This window comes from Canis aureus, chromosome 26, assembly GCF_053574225.1.
Source record: "Canis aureus isolate CA01 chromosome 26, VMU_Caureus_v.1.0, whole genome shotgun sequence".
In the NCBI taxonomy this organism is placed as follows: domain Eukaryota; kingdom Metazoa; phylum Chordata; class Mammalia; order Carnivora; family Canidae; genus Canis; species Canis aureus.
In genome coordinates, this window is record NC_135636.1 from 52,743,851 (window position 1) to 52,760,990 (window position 17,140).

The 17,140-nt window shown below is 65.4% G+C and overlaps 2 protein-coding genes across 15 annotated transcripts in view; one reads left to right on the forward strand and one right to left on the reverse strand.

Moving 5' to 3' along the window:
* Positions 1 to 1,279: 1,279 nt before the first annotated feature.
* Positions 1,280 to 10,035, reverse strand: STMN3 (stathmin 3). 2 transcript variants are annotated; one of them, XM_077873967.1, is made up of 5 exons: positions 9,838 to 10,035; positions 3,709 to 3,804; positions 3,288 to 3,463; positions 2,182 to 2,373; positions 1,280 to 1,665 (listed from the first exon to the last, which is right to left on the reverse strand). In XM_077873967.1, exons 1-5 carry the CDS (start codon positions 9,938 to 9,940, stop codon positions 1,606 to 1,608), a joined length of 627 nt encoding a protein of 208 aa, XP_077730093.1. In that variant the 5' UTR covers positions 9,941 to 10,035; the 3' UTR covers positions 1,280 to 1,605. The 2 variants fall into 2 exon arrangements, with proteins under 2 accessions (XP_077730093.1, XP_077730094.1); XM_077873968.1 differs by lacking the exon at positions 9,838 to 10,035 and adding an exon at positions 9,066 to 9,219.
* A 1,332-nt stretch (positions 10,036 to 11,367) lies between these two features.
* The window catches only part of RTEL1 (regulator of telomere elongation helicase 1), a 28,726-nt gene continuing 22,953 nt past the window's right edge, over positions 11,368 to 17,140 (forward strand). For 5 of the 13 annotated variants that reach the window (XM_077873943.1, XM_077873947.1, XM_077873949.1 and 2 more), the window contains exons 1-6: positions 11,368 to 11,526; positions 12,176 to 12,329; positions 13,253 to 13,445; positions 13,721 to 13,814; positions 14,294 to 14,495; positions 14,700 to 14,760. In XM_077873943.1, the coding sequence (XP_077730069.1) occupies positions 12,216 to 12,329; positions 13,253 to 13,445; positions 13,721 to 13,814; positions 14,294 to 14,495; positions 14,700 to 14,760 (664 nt within the window). In that variant the 5' untranslated portion in view covers positions 11,368 to 11,526; positions 12,176 to 12,215. Of the gene's footprint in view, positions 11,629 to 11,765; positions 12,330 to 13,252; positions 13,446 to 13,720; positions 13,815 to 14,293; positions 14,496 to 14,699; positions 14,761 to 17,140 lie in introns of those variants that run through there. The other 8 variants (XM_077873953.1, XM_077873954.1, XM_077873948.1 and 5 more) reach the window with 7 other exon arrangements.

The window sequence follows — 17,140 nt, forward strand, 5'->3', positions numbered from 1 at the left end:
CTTCCACTACGAGAGAGCTGCCACTGCGGAAAGGAATCCAGCCCTCCGTTCTCTTTCCGCTTCCCTTTCTGAGTGGGACAAGTGGGACAACTGGGTTCCAATCCTGGCTTGTCACTCCCCTGGGGGCTGTGTGGGTGGGGACGAGGACAGTGGCATGGGTCACTACTTCCCTATTGTGGGGGATCAGTATCCACTGCGCTCTCTGGCTTGCCCTGGGAGTCCACTGGCGGTGTCCCTGTAGGTTTCTGCAGGATGGAAGCCGGTGGAGGGTGGGGGGCTGCAAGCCACCTGGTTTCTGAAGTGCTGGCTCTGTCCCCTCATGCTTTCCACCCAGAGGATGGTCAGCAAGGACCCTGACTTCAGTACTCCGCTACGGCTGGATACCCCCCATGTCCAGCAGGCGACAGTCCTCAAAAGCTGGTGCTGGGAATCTGTGGAGATTCCCCCTAGGCTGAGGGAGGAGATGGAACCCAGTCCAGGAAGGCTTGGCAGGAGAGGCCTGGAGCCAGAGGGGGCCATGGGTCAAGAATGTCAAGGATGGACTAGGCAGGAAGGTGCTCGGGGAACCCTGCCCCCCAACATCTGAATCTGCAGGCAGCTGGTCGCTGACTCCCCCTGCTGTTTGCTCCCGGGGGCACTGGTGACTGCCACTCACACCTAGCTACACCTGTCCAGAGGTGAGCCTGAAACCCGCGTGGCCCGGAGCATCACGGGAGCATCTTTCTACCAGGGTGAGGGCCCGGGAAGGGGCAAGGACTCCAAAGGGCTCTAAAGGTGGGGTCCTCCAAGGGTCTGTAATGCCCCGGCGGTGGGGGGGGAGCGGTGATGGAGGAGGGCACCCTTGGGAGTGTCAGGGCACCCCCAACCCGCGAGTCCAGGGTAGCTTGCTCATGGGTCCCTGGTGGGGAATGCCCACTCCCCTGAAGACTCGGCCAGGCCACATCCCCCCCAGCCCACTCCAGCCACAGGCAATGACTGCAGCCTCCCAGGCCAGCCCAAGCCTCCGACTGCAAGCCAGGTGGTCTCAGAGGACCCCCACCCACCAATTCCAAACGTTCCACTGCACAGGTGGCTCCCATGGCTGGCCATAGTGACAGGCTGACCTGGCCACACACCGCCCAGTCACCCTTCTTTCTCCACCCCAACCCGTGTGCTCAGCCCCTCCCCCAGAAGGACTTGCAGGTGGTGTGGCCTCTGCCTGTGGGCAGGGGGCTGGCTCAGGGGATGTGCCCTAAGTGACAAGGTGTTCGCAGGACAAGCCAGCATAAGGACCCACGTGTTCCTGCTACCACCACTGGATTTATTGAGGCTGTCACCACATCTGCTAAGAGGGCCACCAAGAGGGGGCCTGGCCAGTGCCTGGCCTGTGCCTGAACTGAGGGACCGTGCCACGCCCTGGTGGCTCCTGGAGGGCGCGCCTGTGGAGAGCGACATGCCACGAGGACTGGGCAGCTCAGAGCGGAAAGAGAAGCAGGAGCTGGGAGTGCAGGGGAGGAGGGAGCAGGAACAAGAGTTGCATCTAGACAAAGTGGGACAAGACGAAACCAGAGCCCGCGTGTGTGGACGTCTCCTCTCAGGATCCAGGCGCCTGCGGCCCGCAGCCCCTTAGCCGGACATCTCCTCCCGCTGCCCCTTGTTCCTGCGCACTTCGGCGGCGTGCAGCTCCTGCGGGCACGGGGGGGGGAGCCCCCACAGCAGGCCTCAGGGACCCTCCGAGGTGCAGGAGAAGCCACCGAGGAGGACACCTTGCCCAAGACGAGGCCCGCAGCACCCCCGTCCCAAGTGTGCCCTGAGTGGCGCTGGCCCTCGCTGCCACACGGGTTGCTCCCCAACCAGAGAGAGCTGGGACTCGGGACGTCCTGGGGTTTGCAGGCTCCAGGGTACCCCCCCGGGGGGCAGAAGCAGGGGCCACTCCTAGGGGGCTCCCGCCTCACTCTGGGCTGTCTCCGGGCAGGGCAGGGAGCAGCGGGGCTGCGGAGCGCTGGGAAGGGGCCGCGGGGGAGGAGGGGGCTCCTGGGGCTTCCCTGGCCCCGGCCCTAAGGCGGCTCCTCCCTCCTGTGGCTCGGACCCCATGCGCGTCCTTGGGGGCCGGGGCTGTGGGCGCCGAGTCCCCTGCGCGCCGCCCCCCCGCCCCCGGCTGCTGGGCTTCCCGGGGTCCCCCGCCCGGCCCGGCCCGCGCACCTTCTCCCGCAGCCGCTCGCGCAGCGCCGCCAGGTGCGCCTCGCGGATCTCCTTGCTGAGCTCCATCTTGTGGTTGAGCTTCTCCTCCGCCAGGCGGCTGAAGTTGTTGTTGTCCTCCAGGGCTTTGTGCAGCACCTCGCGCTCGTGCTCGCGCCGCTCCGCCAGCTGCTTCAGCACCTGCGCCTCCTGCGTCTGGGGGGGGGGGGGAGGTGAGCGCCGCCCCCCGCCCGGCCCGAGCTGGGGGGCCGAGGGCTTGGGCCCGCCGAGACCCGGCGCGGGGAGCTCAGCCCCAGACAGGCCCGGAGCCGCGGGGGGCCCCAGCAACGCGGGCCTTGGCTCCCGCCGCCTCCGGGCAGCTCCGCTGATTCAAAACCTCCGGGCTGTCGTGGAGCCCGCACCGTGCCCTCCGACGGCTGCGCCCCGAGCGCCAAGTAGGTGCTTGGTAGGCCCGGGCTCTGGGCCCCTAAGGGGCGGCGCCGTGCAAAGGCCCCCAGGGCTGCGGACACCCGGGCTGCTGGTCCCCACCGTCCAGCCCTTCTGGGGCGGGGACTGCCTGGTGGCCCGCAGAGAGCTGAGGGGCGCGGGCCGCCGAGCCCACCCACGTGTGGTCGCTGCTGGCCACCCCCCGCAGGCCCAGGTCCCCAGGTGTCACGGGGACATGCTCTAAGGGACTTGGAGCCAGACTGCACTCGTGTGTGTGTGTGTGTGTGTGTGTGTGTGTGTGTGTGTGTGTGTTTCCGGCTCCGTGGGGCTGGTGTGAGGGGAAGAGGCACTTCTCCCAGGGCCCAGAGCTCCCAGCAGGCCTGGGCTTTCGGTCCCCAACACATGGGGGAGTCCCCTTCTTCCCCCTTCCCTCCCCTGGAGAGGGATGCCAGCCCAGGCTCGAGTCCCAGGGCCCCCTGCTGGCCATGCCCAAGGACACCCCGTTCACCTCCCTGTCCCATTCTCATCTTCCAAGAGGAGAGCAGGGAACCACGAGACCCTCTCCATCCCCCCACAGCCCCCCACCCCAGCCAACAGCCAAGAGGCGGCTTGGAACACTCTGTGCTTCGGGGACCCATGTGTCCACCCTCATCGGGACCTGGGGGCAGAGGTGGGCTCCTCACCTTCCTTCGCTCCTCAGCAGCCTCCAGCCGCTTCTGCAGCTCCTCCAGGGAGGTGTCCTTCCTCTTGGGGGGAGAGGAGAGCACTGGGCTCTCGGGGGACAGGTCAGAAGGGGACTTGAGGATGACCTCGAAGCTCTGGCCAGAGGCCCTCTTGTCCAGCTGCTTCACCTCCATGTCTGCAAGACCACACGGGGGCTCAGGCTCTGAGGGGACACCTTCCCAGCTCCTGCCCAAATCCAGGGCCGCGGGAGGGGGCGCGGCTGCTCACGTGGGACTCCTTGAGCTCCCAGGGCCACCTCCCACCCGAGGCCCGCTCTCCGGACGCCAGCTGAGCCCAGGTGCGGGGAGGTGGGCGGGAGAGGCCGCGGGAGCAGGGAGCAAGGGGAGGAGAAGGAGGGCGCCCACCAAGTGGGGCACTCACCCCCATACTGGTAGATGGTGTTGGGGTGCGGCTGTGAGTAGAAGCAGGAGCAGATGAGCGACAGCACCGACAGCTCCTTCATCTTCTCCTTGTAGGCTGTGGGCGTGAGGCCAGCAGTGAGGGCGCCGGGCGCCGCCGTCCTTCCTCCCCGGCACCCCCCACGCTGCGTCTCTCTGGAAGCCTATTCTCTTGCCCCCTACACCTCTCCTCTTCCCGCCCGAAGCTGACCAGAAGGGGGCCTGGTCTGTCCCTGGGCGCACCCCCCATGGGCTGTCCTGCGTTCTTCGCTTAGTATCCACCTTCTTCCTCCTTTTCTTTCTAGGCATTTCTGCCTCTTTCCTCTCTGTGGCTGTGTTTTATCCGTCTCCGTTCATCCTCCTTCCTGACTCCTTCTGTCTCTCTCTTTCCGTCTCCGTGAGTCTTTGTCACTGTGTATTTCCGAGTAGCCCTCCTTCCTCCCCTTCCCCTCTCACAGGTATTAACCACCATACTCCTGCCTGGGCCAGCACAGACGTGGAGCTTCTGCAGGCAGCACCTTCTTGGCTTGTACATGTGGGTGGAGCCCTCAGACTTCCTCCTGTGTGCGCCCCCCTCCCCCGTTTACCCCATGACCCAGCTGAGACCCCGAGATCACCAGGCCGGGGCTCCCCGTCGGGCTCCAGCCAGATGCGGGGAGTTGTCTGCTCAGTACCAGAGCCGGCCCTCTGGCCTTGCAGAGCCCGTGCCCACCCAGAAGAGGAGCTGAGCTCGTCCGCTGAGGCCCTGCGCCCTGGCAGGTGAAGGGGAGGAGCCCACTGCCAGATGGAAATAATTGAGTTCTTTGTGACCTATTCGTGACAAGCTAGGCCCCACGGTAGACATGCTGGCCCGGTGTCTCACTAGTGCTTAACAATCTTCGAGCCCAAGACTGTCCCCCTGCTCCACTGAGATGATAGTGGGCCCTGGTGGCTAGGGTGACTTGCCCAGAGCTCCTCAAGTGCAATCCCAGGTGGTCCGTGTCCTTTCCACCACTCTAGCAGATCCCAAAGACTAGGAGGCTCAGAGACCCATCCTCCCCCCTCCCTAGCTGGAGAAGCTGGTGCAGGTCTCCAGAGAGGGGGTCTGGCTTCCATGAAGTGATATTCCAAGGAGCACAGATGAATTTGGACAAAGGGTTTAGATGAACAAGAAACTTCCTGATCAAATTTCACACCGGACAGTGTCTTAAAATTGAGTTAATGTGAGGTCGGGAAAAGTGTTGGTATAGAAACAGGACACGGGACAGAAATTATCAGGCTCTTGTCTGAGGGAACAGCTTGTGGTGAGCAGGGTTTTCCCACAACCACCGCAGAGAACTTTGTCATTTGATCTAAATGTCCTGATGACCCGGGTCCTCCTAGAGAGAGCCCCAGAGACTCTACAGGGAGCACGAAGGAATCCCGGGCAGGCAGCAAGGAGAGACTTTAAGGGGTGTGGAGGGGAAGCAGGGCTAGGATGTGTGTGTTGGTCATTGGCTTCAGGAGGCTGGGAGGCAGGGGGGCCATGGACACAGGCCTCAAAGGGGATTTTGGCTTGACTTGTCAGTTTTATTTTTCACAGGCATAATCTATTTGTGCATTACTTGTGCTGTTAAAAGTTAACTTTAAAAAGTAGGCAGAGGAGTACGTCACACTACATGGCTGGGGAGTTAGAGCGTATAAGACGAGGCAAGGCCAGCTCTTCAGAAGCAGCGGCCCGGGAGACATTTGGGCATTGGGAAGGCTGGGGAAATAGCCGGGCCCCTGCTCAGAGGGAGGCTCAGGAGGGGAACGTACTTGGATCCTGGGAGAGGCCACGAAGGAAGGGGCTGGTCTAACCCTGCCACCACCCGCCTCCTGGCAACAGGCACTGCCTCTCCCACCCTCCAGGTAGTCTTTCCTCACCACACGCGGGAACCCCCAAATGAGTTTAGCACATAGGCGGGGAGCTTGGGGCCTCACAGCTGCTCAAGCTCCTCTCGGCCTTGAGAGGAAGTGTTCCCAGGAAGACGAGCATTTATTACAGAGGAAGAACACGTTTACAGACAAATATTGGGGCAGCTCCCTTCTGAATAACTGTCACCCCTCAGCAGGAAGGGAGGCTGGGCAGCTGAGAGCACTGCACTGCTAGGATAGAGGGGAGAAGGATGGGGGGTGTGCTGGAGACTGAAGTCAGAGCTCTCGGAGCCCTGGGGGGCCAGTGTCCAACCAGGAAAGGGGAGGACTGTGTCCCGCGGCTGGTAATAGGGATGCAGCTTAGTGCCTGACGGTCACAGAGATTCTCCAGCTTTGTTTCTCCCAGGCTGATGGCCCACGAGGAGCTTCCTTCCCAGAAGACTCATCTGAAGGAGACTTGTGGGAAGGGGCACCCCTAGAAGGGGGCTTGGGAGGGAGGTTTGCTCTGTGGTCTGGCTGCGAGTCGGAAGGGACTGGGCAGCAGGTGGGGAAATTGGCCAATTTGTAGAGCTGGGGCTGGAGAGCAGGGCTGGGCCCAGCAGCTCAGAACAGCAGTGACACCTGTGTCCTCAGAGCTGCAGGGGCTTGAAGGCCATGTCTCCCTGCAGAGGGGAGAGGTCGAGGCCCAGACCCTTCTAGGCACCTCACCACAGACAGCTGGGATGTGTTTCTCCACATCACCAGCCAGGACTCGTCTCTTCCTTCCCATCACTCACTTCAGGGAGTCACTAAAAACAAGTCTCTGCCATGAGCTGCATTGCTTTCATCTCCTTCCTTTTCATAGTAAATGTGAAGTATGCAAAAAAAAAAAATGCACGATGGCCTTTGGATGTTTAGGTCCTAGATGAGCAAGAGTTAGAAGGCACCAGGTCAGCCTACAGCGGCACAGAAACCATAATGGCAGCACTCATGAGGTGAGTCCCAAGTAACCCTTAAGACCAGCCGACAGAAACCCTTGTCGGATTCATTTCTACCGAGGGAAGAGAGAGAGGGGGAGGGAGAGTGAGTCCCAGACAGCAAGGAGCCCACCCAGAGTCACAGCACGACAGCATGGGAGCCTGGTCAGGACTCCCAGCCTCCGACTGCACCTTCCTGGTGGGAGCCTCACGGCGGTGAGGAGGGGGCGCCTATCCAGACCTGGGAGGGCAGAGTGCCCACAGATGCCCACACCCCTAAAAGGGTCCCGAAGGCTGCTAATTGCTTCCTGACAGATGGAGCGGATTGCTACTCGGGCCGCCCTCTCACTAGTCAAAGTCAGAAGCAGGACTCTCCAGCAGATTCACCTTCCTCTGGGCAGGAAACTCTGGGAAATGAGGCTGCAAGAGTCATACGGCCCGGCATGGACTGGGCTCCCGCCTCTTGCCAGGCACTAGGCCAAGCACCTTTCCTGAAGTACCCTGTTCATCCCCCAAAACAAGCCCAGGAGAGGCGCTGTCACTATCACCCCCATCCGGATGAGGCCCTGAGGGTTTAGGTCGTGTGTGCGAGCCCTCTCAGCTCCACAGAGTTGCAGAAGGAGAGAAACATGAGCACGAGTCTACAAAAGTGTGTGAAGAGCCGAGTGGGAAGGCTACCAGACCCGGCCACCTCCCCAGGAGTCCCACCAGCACAGCCGTCAGCAGGCGCTCAAGGGAAAGGTGGAGCCACGGCTCTTCAGCCAGCAGAGGAAGAGAACGCTGAGGTCCACCTTGTGCCGACGACAAGGTCATCAGACAAGACTCTTCAAGACGAGATGAAGCCCGCCAGCGAGCTGGGGCAGACAGGCCACGAGGCAGGGAAGGTCAGTGGCTGCTCCAACCAGGGAGGCCTTTTAACAGACAAGCCCCTGGGATTCACTCCAACTGATTTTGGCCACAACTGACGTGCCCACGCAGCCAGTTCCGGGCCAGGCCCCCCGCCTGTCAAACCTCGATGGAGGTGAGCACAGCCGTGTACACATGTGGGCTGCACTGATGACGACACGGGAGGCCCAGCCCTGTGACTCTGGCCAGGGGCACTTCTCCAGCTGGCACATCGCACATCTATGAGGCGGTGGCCGTGCTGGACAAAACTGATGGCGCTTTGCTTTCCCTCTTCACGCCAGCAGCAACGTGGACATCCAGAAAAACCCTGGGACGAAGCGTGGGTCGGCAGTGCCCAAAGCCTGGCGATGGAGACTGGGCTGGCGCCAGGGGGCCGGGAGGTCAGAGCCTGCGCTCCCACCCCCGGGGGCCATCGCCAGGGCAGCTTTGGCTCTGTCCCTTCGCCACCTACCCTGTCTGCCTGTCTGTCACGCAGGAATAAAGCCTACTGAGGAGGGTTTTTACGGAAGAGGTGAAGTAAGAGAAAAGGCTGAGAGCATCTCCCACCCATGCTCGTTGTCTCCCACTGGGGCACGATCCTGAGCCAGGGCCCCAAGCCCTGCCTTGATGGGGGCACTGGGGTGGCACTCTGGCCGTGAGAAGGACAGACCACCCTCCGACCCTGCCCAAAGCTGAGCTGAATATCTCCGAGGAGATCAACCAGAGAGCAGGGGGCAGGTGAAGGCCCGGGTGCAGGAGGGGTGTGCTCAGTGACACACGTGGTCAGGTGCCACCTGGGGCCTGAGAGGCTGGACACGGCACACGTGAGAGTGGAGCTCGCCAAAGCGTGTGTTCCCCCTGGAGGGGACCAGGCTGGCTGGGGAGAGGGGACCCCCAAGAGGGAGGGGAGGGGAGGGGGTGTTGGGAGTGGAGCTTCGGGTCCAGGGGGAGAAGGGGCGTTGCTGGGGGGATCTGCTGCCCGGACGTCCCCGGGGGCCGAGGGCGCAGAGATGAAGTGGGTCCTGGGGCGGCCAGACAGGGCAGGGTGCGCCCGGGGAGCGAGCCCTCCCGGCCAGGGTGGCGGCAGCCCCGCAGGCGCCAGGAACTGCTGGGCCCCGCGGTGGCGGTGGCGGTGGCGGTGGCGCAGGCCGGGAGGGAGGGGGTCGCGGCCTCGGGCGGCGGATCCGCAGCCGGGGAGGCGGGGCGGCGCGCGGAGGAGGGGCGGCCCGGGGGGAGGCTTGGAAGCGGCCGCGGCCCCTCCTCCCCCAGCCCCGCTGCGCCAAGGGCGGCGGCTGGCTGGACCCCGGGCCGGGGGCGGCGGAGGGGCGGCGGCTGGGCTGGGCTGGGCTCTCCTCCCCCGCCTTCCCGCAGCGCCCTCCAGCCCCCGGAGCCGCGGAGGCCGGCAGCTCCCGCCGGGCCCCCCTGCCGCCCCCTCCCTCGGCCAGGGCCGCCAGGGGCCGCGCCCCCCCCCCCCGCCCACCCAGCCGCGCGCCTCCAAACCCGCCCTCACCCCGGGGGCTCTAAGGCGCGGCCCCCGCCCTGGGGCGCCCGGTGCTCGCAGCCCCGGCAGAGCGCGGGCCGGGGGCGGGGGGGAGCCGCCCGGGGAGTCGCGCCCCGCGCCTACCGGACAGGGTGCTGGCCATGGTGCTGGCGGCGCGGGCTGCGGAGGCCGGGAGGCGCGGGCGGCGGCTGGAGCTGCAGTCGGCGAATGCTGCAGTGCCGGGGAGGGGAGGGGAGGGGAGGGAGCAGGGAGGGCGGGAGGCGGGCGCAGAGCGAGGAGAGCCAGAGCCTGGCTGGCTGTGGCAGGGGCTCGCAGCCGTCAGAGGGAGGGGACGGTGGGAGGGGAGCGCCCAGCTGGGCCCGGGGGTGGGGTGCTTCAGCCGGGGCCCATCCACCCACTGCTTACCCCTTAGACCCCCCTGCTGCCCCAACTGGGCTTTGTGCGGGCTTGGAGGCAGGGTGGGCGGGGCGGGAGAGGAGGGGGTCCCCACATCAGGGTGGGGCTGGGGAGCCCACCTGGCCGGGAGGCGCCTTCCGTGTGCCCAGGCCCGTGCTGAGAGCGCGTCACAGACAGTGGGGGTCGGGATGGGTCGGGAAGGTCTCCGAGGAGCATCCCGGAGGGCGAGTCGGTTCTGAGGCAGAAAAGAGGGTCAACGGCAGGGGTGGCGAGGCCTAGAACAAAGCCCTGGGAGCCAGCTGGAGAGGAGAACAACCCCAGCTGACACCCCACTTGCCGTGCGGCTGGGACCCAGTTTCTGACTTCTTCATACGTCTGTTTCTCAAGTGTAAGAGGTGACAACAATGCCGGTGTCCAGATGATGGAGAAGAGGGGTGCACTTGGTCACGTGTGGGGCCACGCCTCCCCTCCTCTCTGGGCATAGGGTTCTGGTTGATACCTGCAAAGGGAGAGCCTGGCAGAGGCGGTGGGCCCCTTGCTGCAAGGGCCATCTCGTCTCCCTTTGGGCCCGGGAAGCCGTATGGATGGAGTGTCATTCCCATTTGAGGGGTGAAGCCACGGAGGTCAAGAGAAGCACTTGCTCCACAACCGAGTAGGTCCTAAGGCCAGGAATCAGACCGTGGAAAGCCTCGGGAGCCTGTGGAGAGGTGAGGCAGGCTCAGAAAGGGGACGGGCCGGGACAGACCGAAGGGTCGGGGGCAGCCTGCAGGCCCGGCAGACGTGAATACAGGCACACCTCCAGGTGCACACATGGCAAGTGGGACGGGTTAACGTGTCCTGTGGTCCACAGTGTACCCCACAGGGCCCACAAGAGCAGGCTCTCCATTCAGCTTTGTTGACTTGGCCAAGATCTCTGCGCCTGCTGGGCGGGGCTGGTCACCGCCCGCCTTGGGGCTGTTTCCTCTCATCTTTTGCGATTAGGTTCAGATGTGGCATCGCCAGTTATCATTTCTAGCGGGCTGGGCAGTCCCACAGAGGACGTGCGACCGGACACCTTGTGCGCTGGCTGTGGTTTGGGCCCAGGGGCCCCGAGCCTGTGGGTCCTGCCTTGCTTTGCCTGGGCCTCCGGGAGCACCAAGGCCTCTGCTCTTAGAAGACGCGGGGGGTGGAAATGAAGAGCAGGACTCAGGGCTCTGAGCCCCGGGGCTGCTGGCTTTAGGCGGTCTGCTCCCCACCGGCCCTGGACCCCATAAGGAGAGGATTTTTTTTTTAATTAATTAATTAATTAATTATAGTCACAGAGAGAGAGAGAGGCAGAGACACAGACAGAGGGAGAAGCAGGCTCCATGCAGGGAGCCCCACGTGGGACTCGATCCCAGGACCCAGGATCACGCCCTGGGCCGAAGGCAGGGATCCCATAAGGGATCCCATAAGGAGGGATTTATCTGAGAGGCCGTTGGGAGGACAAACCTGTCCACGCCTGAGCTGGACTGGAGCGGGTGGGACAGTCCTCTCCCCGCCAGCGGCCCCCAGGCCCCCCAAGCACGAGGCCTCCGGGCAGGGACGTCACGGGGCCCCCCCGCAGCTTCGGGGGCGGCGTTGCCAGGCGGCTGCGGGCTGCGGGCTGCGGGCTGCGGGCCGCGGGCTGGCAGCTCCCCAGAGGCGGCTTCCTCCCGGCGCCCTTCGGACCATGCTGGGGCGTCCGAACAGCTACGCCCAAGGGGTGGGCAGGCCCCGGGCCCACGTGACCCCCCGCGGACGCGGGTGCGGACACCGCCGGGCAGGCGGGGAAGAGCCCCGAGGCGCCCCAGGATGGGGCGGGGCAGTCCCACGAGCCCGGGCAACGCAGGGGCGCGGCCGCGGAGGGCGCTGGAAGGCCGGCGCCGGCGGACGGCGGGGCGGGGGAGGCCGGAAGCACACCACCCCCGTGGACGCGCGGGGCCCCAGGCTCAGGGCGGGGCCGGAACCCAGCGCGCGGACCCTCCACCGCGGGACGGTTTCCGCCCGGAGCCACGCCCTGCGGACCGGAACTGGGAGCGGAAGTGCAGGGCGTCCGGAGGCGGCCGAGCGCCTTAGCCCGCGGGGTCCGGACCGGCCGACGGCGGCCGCGACGCGGTGGCGGGGCCTCGGCTGACCTGGGGCAGATCCTGGGGGCCCCCCGGCCGCGGAAGGCTGTCCGCGGAGACGAGTGAGTGGCCGGCCGCAGAGACCCCGGCACCGGCGCCCCGAGCCGCACGCGCCTCCGGGAACTGCAGCTCCCAGCAGGCCCCGCGCCGCCCGGCCCGCGCGGGTCTGTGCCGCGCTGCATTCTGGGGCCGGTGGTTTTCCTGCGCTCGGGGGCGGGGCCTCGGGGGCGGGGCGGGGCCTCGGGGGCGGGGCCTCCGGGGCGGCTGCGCGAGGGGCCGGCGCGCAGTGTTGGCGCCAACTGGCTCCGGTGCACGGGCGCCCGGCCGGGAGCGGGCCTCCGAGCTCCGCGCAGCTGCGGGATTGCAGGCGCGGCGTGTGCCGCCCTGCTCGGCCCTGGCTCTTGCCCGTCCTGTGGGCCCGGCCGCCCCTCCCCGAGCTCGAGGGACCGGTTTGGGACCGGAGCGCAAGGCAGGCCCAGGGGCTGCGCCTCCCCTCCCCGGTGTCCCAGGCCGGCCGTCCCACCGCGTGGGGCGGCTGCGTCATTGCCCAAGTGGCCTGGCGCCCCAGGAAGGCTGGCTGCAGGCTCCTGGTGCCCCTCTGTGCCGTCGGGCCTCCCGTGGAGCACAGCGTGGGGTCCCAGCCGCGGGCTGGCATCGCTCATCTGCAGTGGCTGAGACCCCATGTTCAGAGGGGTCGTGTCTCTCCCACAGCCTGGGTGTCAGCCAGCCTGTGTCCTGAGAACGGGCCAGCATGCCCAAGATAACCCTGAACGGCGTGGCCGTGGATTTCCCATTCGAGCCCTACAAATGCCAGGAGGAGTACATGAGCAAGGTGCTGGAGTGTCTGCAGAAGGTACAGCCGCGGGTGGGTCAGCACGGGCAGAGCTTCAGCCAAGTCCTGACGCAGCGTAGCTCCACTCCCGGGTCACTCGTGCTGAGCCCTGCTGGGTACCAGGCCTCCTCCCCGGTGCAGGGCTCAGTCCTAAACGGGGCTGGTGTTCTAGGAGACACGGGAGACACGAGGACAGAAAGACCATTGTTGCTCGGAGGGAAGGTCATGAGGTCACAGGCTTGGGAGCACCTTGAGGGCCCTTCTGAGGAGGTGGCATTTGAGCCAAGGCCACTTATGGAGGAGCAGCCAGCAGTTTGAGGATCTGGGGGAAGGAAGTATTCCCACGGGGCTGGATACTCAGCGTCTCGTCCTCGCTTGGGAAGGGGTTTGAGCTCGGGGGGTGCTGGAAGGCAGAGGGGTGCAGGTCGCTGGCTGACTCTTGGCATGCTCTCGTGCATCCGGCTCGGGCCCCCGGCCCTGCAGCCCCCAGCCTTCTGCAGCCCAGCTCCTGGCCGCTGTTGTGGGCACGGACTCCCGTGCCCGGGCACAAGGAGCACGGCGGTGCCCATTTGCCTCCGTGTCTCCCCAGCCTGCTGCTCGGGCTCCCGTCTGAGGTGTATGTGGGTCATCAGGTTCTGTTCAGCACGGACTACCTGCGGCTAAAGTCACGGAGCGATGTTCTGTGTTGAGATTTGGCACCTGATTAGTCACCTTACTATTTATATCAAGTTGAAAAATACCGTCGAGGTTTGAGTAATGCTCTGCAAATTGTTTGCTAACGAGGGCCGAATTAGCTCATAGCTTTTGGCTGGTGGCCTGAGCGAAGCTCTGTCAAGTTATCACTGTCCCCAGGCCTTGTGCTACCTGCGGGGTGGCCTCCGCCTCCGCCTCAGGTGGGCTGTGGTCTGCAGTGCCTCTCCCCTGCTTCCCGTGACCTTGCTCCTGGCCCCATTCAGAGAGTAAATGGCATCCTGGAGAGCCCCACCGGCACGGGGAAGACGTTGTGCCTCCTCTGCAGCACGCTGGCCTGGCGGGAGCACCTCCGTGACGCCATCTCTGCCCACAAGATTGCTGAGAGGGTGCAAGGGGAGCTTTTCCTTGATCGCACCTTGTCATCCTGGGGAGATGCCGCTGCAGATGCCGGCGCAGGTGAGGCTCCTTGCACCTCCTCTGGGGCCTCTGCAAAGAGGTGGCCACGGGGTAGAGCGGGCTGGTGAGGTCCCGGTGCAGCTGCTACGTCCTCTCTCGCCATAGGCCTGAGGTCATGACCGTGTGGCCAAACGAGAAGGCCACACATGTCCCCCTAGGTCATTCCTCGGACTAGGGGCGCAGGGCTGAGGTAGTCAAGTGCCCCTGGGTTAACAGCACACCAGAACTTTGTGTCATGGAGGTGTGACCTGTTCTGCTTCCTTGTCCCCGGGCAGCTTGCTACGCGGACATCCCAAAGATCATTTATGCCTCCAGGACCCACTCACAGCTCACTCAGGTCATCCGCGAGCTGCGGAACACCTCCTACCGGTAGGTCGCGCGCTCACCCTGCCTCTGAGGTATGGGGGGGTGGAGGTGGCCTTGGCAAGGTGGCTCACGGTGCACTGTGCCTGGACCCCACTCTGAGGCTTTGCTGCGCTCCAGCATGTGCCGTGCACTGGGCTGCAGCCAGGGCCACGCTGTCCCTGCCGCCCACTGCTGACGAGGCAGCAGCTCCCAGAGTACGTGCCGCCTTGGGGTTAGCACCCTGCGCTCCCGGGGGGCGCTGCCGCCAGCTGTGGTGGGGGGCTGCGTGCCGGTCGTGTGGAGGGAAGGAGGCCGCCTCCACTGCAGGGCGGGGGCCGTCCCAGGGTCTCACACCAGCCTCGTGGGGCCGGGGGCCTGGTCGGCGGGTGTCCTCCCGTGTGTCCCCTGCCCTGCCTCCTTGCTCACTCTGGGCCGTGCGGCGGAGGAAGCGCCTCCCGAGCCCAGGGCACGTTCTGGCCACGGCCGCTCCCTTGGCTTCCCAGGTGCACACGCGGGTCACGTGTTGAGGTGCTCCGCGGTGGCCCCACAGCTCACGCTTGTGCTGCTGGATGGCACCAGGGCTGGTGCTCTGGTTCCTGGGCCCACGCTCTCCCTCCCGCCAGGCCGAGGGTGTGTGTGCTGGGCTCTCGGGAGCAGCTGTGTATCCACCCCGAGGTGAAGAAGCAGGAGAGCAACCATATGCAGGTGGGTTTCTGGGGTGCACGCTCGGCCTCTGTGGTTCCCTTGGAGCTCTCGGCTGCGCCCCCAGGGGACGGCCCAGGGAGGAGCCGGTGGGCCAGGGCTGGCACGGTGCCGGGCAGCACCGCCCGTAGCGAGTCCCCTGGCCGGCCGGCGCCCCGCCCTGTCTTCACCATCACGCTAGCCGGGCCTGCTGCCTTTTCCTCCCAGATCCACCTGTGCCGAAAGAAGGTAGCAAGTCGTTCGTGTCATTTCTACAACAACGTAGAAGGTAGGAGGATTCGTGGAAGCCACTCTTGCTGGTTGGCGGCACCCAGCCAGGTGGGCTTGGAGCATGTGCTGCTCAGGCCGCGTGGCCTGCTGGCTGTCCCGTTTGGGGCTCCAGAGCGGCCACGTCGGTGCTGCCGGATGAGGTGGTGCCGGGCACTGTGTCCCGACCATGCACCCATTGGATCGTGTGTAGAAGGGCTCGTACACCAGGGCAGGAAAGGCTGTCGTGTCAGAAGGGCGTCCTGGCAAGGCTGGCCTCTCGCGCCGGGGTCTGGGAGCTTGGATGTCCGGGGTCGCCACCCCCTGCGAGGAGGGGCTCTCGGGGCCTAGAGCGTCCTACGCAGAGCAGCTGCTTCCTCCCGGGAGTCTGGGGCTGGGGCGCGCGGCAGCCGCGGCATCTACGTGAGCGGCCCCAGCAAGAGCCCCGGGCTTCTGGCCGGCTGCCCAGCCGACAGCGTTTCACACGTGGCCTCGGCTCGTTCGGGGCATTTGGCCTGCGGAGGGGGTTCTGGAAGCCGGGCCTGCTCCCCAGGACACCTCTGCGGGCTTGTTTCCCGTCACTGATTCTGCTGTGTGTCCCTGGGCTGCGGTAGGGCCCCGTGTGGGTGTGGCTTCCCTGGGGCCCCCCGAGTGCTCGCGGCTCCCAGAGGTGGCTGAGGTGACGGCACAGGGGCATGACAATAGCTGGCCCCGCTGTGGCTTCACGTGTGTGACCTTAGGTGCCCACAGCCCTTGGTGCCTGCTGCTACTTTCCTTAGGCCCTGGGTGGACGGCTGGCCCTGGTCTTTGCTTTTCCCCGGGCGGGTGTCCCTCACATCTGTCCAGGAGCAATGGCAGAGGCGCTTCTCTGGGGGTGGCCTCTGTAGTTTCCTGTCTGCAGTCAGGGCTCGGTGGCTTGGGGGGGTTTCATTGGAGTGGGGTTGGGGTCCCCTGTTTCCTGCTTCAAGGTGGGGACTCAGACCCGGGCTCAGAGGTGACAGGCCCTCGGGCACGCACAGGTGATAGCGCTGGGGTTTGGCGTGCCCAGCATCCAGGGCAGTGCTTGCTCCCGGAGGCCTGAGCTGGGGGGGGTCCCTCACCCCCCAGGGAGAGGCATCCCTGCACCCTGTCCCGGGAACTCACTCCTCGCCACCGTGTTTGCTGTGGTGTCTGCTCTGGCGGCACCGGGGACCCTCGGAACAGCAGGGAAGGGTGCATGGGAGGTTGAGCTGTAGCCTGGCCGCAGGGGGCCTGGACGGGGGTGGGGTGGGGTGGGTAGGGGCAGCTGGCAGCCCGTGTGGCCTGGGGGCCTGGGTGGCTTTTCTCCTTGGCTGGGTCCGCCTTCTACTCACAGCCCTCCTGACTCAGTGCAGCTTTCCCATGGGCCTTGGGGCCCCCTATGGCGCTCATGGAGTCCTCTTGTGCCCCGTTGTGGCCGCCTCCCTCGCCCACGTTCCTGGCAAAGGCGGGGTTGCAGGTGTTCAGCTTACCATGTACAAGAGCCTTTGGGCGGAACCCGGTGGGACCTGCTGCAGCCACCTTTCCACAGCGGTTTGTGGTTCAGCTCTCCACTCTGCAGCCCTTGCCTGCACCACCCCCCCTGCACTGTCCTCACCTGCACAGCCCCTCACCTGCTCCGCCCCTCACCTACGTAGCTCCTCACCTGCACTGTCCTCACCTGCACAGCCCCTCACCTGCATGTCCTTACCTACATAGCCCCTCACCTGCACTGTCCTCACCTGCACTGTCTTCACCTGCACAGCCTCCCACCTGCTCCGCCCCTCACCTACACAGCCTCCCACCTGCTCCGCCCCTCCCCTATGTAGCCGCTCACCTGCAGTGCCCCTCACCCGCACTGTCCTCACCTATGTAGCCCCTCACCCGCTCCGGCCCTCACCAGCACTGTCCTCACTCGCACTGTCCTCTACCTGCACTGCCCCTCACCTACATAGCCCCTCACCTGCTCCGCCCCTCACCTACATAGCTCCTCACCTGCACAGCCCCTCACCTGCACTGTCCTCATCTGCACAGCGCCTCACCTGCACTGTCCTCACCTACACAGCCCCTCACCTGCTCCGGCCCTCACTAGCACTGTCCTCACCTGCACTGCCCGTCACCTGCACAGCCCACCAGCTGCAGTGCGCTCACCTGCAGCATCCTTTACCTTACCTGGTGGGTGCCAGAACAGGAAGTGGCTGGGAGGTGAGTGGAGGGGTGGGAGCCGATGGAAGTGGAAGTGACCCCCCTGCCCCCACTGTCCCTGGCCCTATATGGCGACGTGAGGGTGCCTCAGCTGTTCTGCTGGCTCCAGGCTTCGTCGGCCTTCCCCTGGCCCCCAGCCTTCCTGCTTTGCCCTGGTTCTTGCCGCGTGTCCTGTCGGATGTTCACGGCGCATCCTTGCT

Excerpts from the sequence above, each read along its gene's own strand:
- STMN3 (XM_077873967.1), bottom strand. The coding sequence starts at position 9,940 with ATGGGAATGACACTCCATCCATACGGCTTCCCGGGCCCAAAGGGAGAC. Across the intron at positions 3,805-9,837 it reads GCCAGGCTCTCCCTTTGCAG|CCTACAAGGAGAAGATGAAG; the intron begins GTATCAACCAGA and ends TCACGCCCACAG. Across the intron at positions 1,666-2,181 it reads GCGAGCGGCTGCGGGAGAAG|GAGCTGCACGCCGCCGAAGT; the intron begins GTGCGCGGGCCG and ends CCGTGCCCGCAG.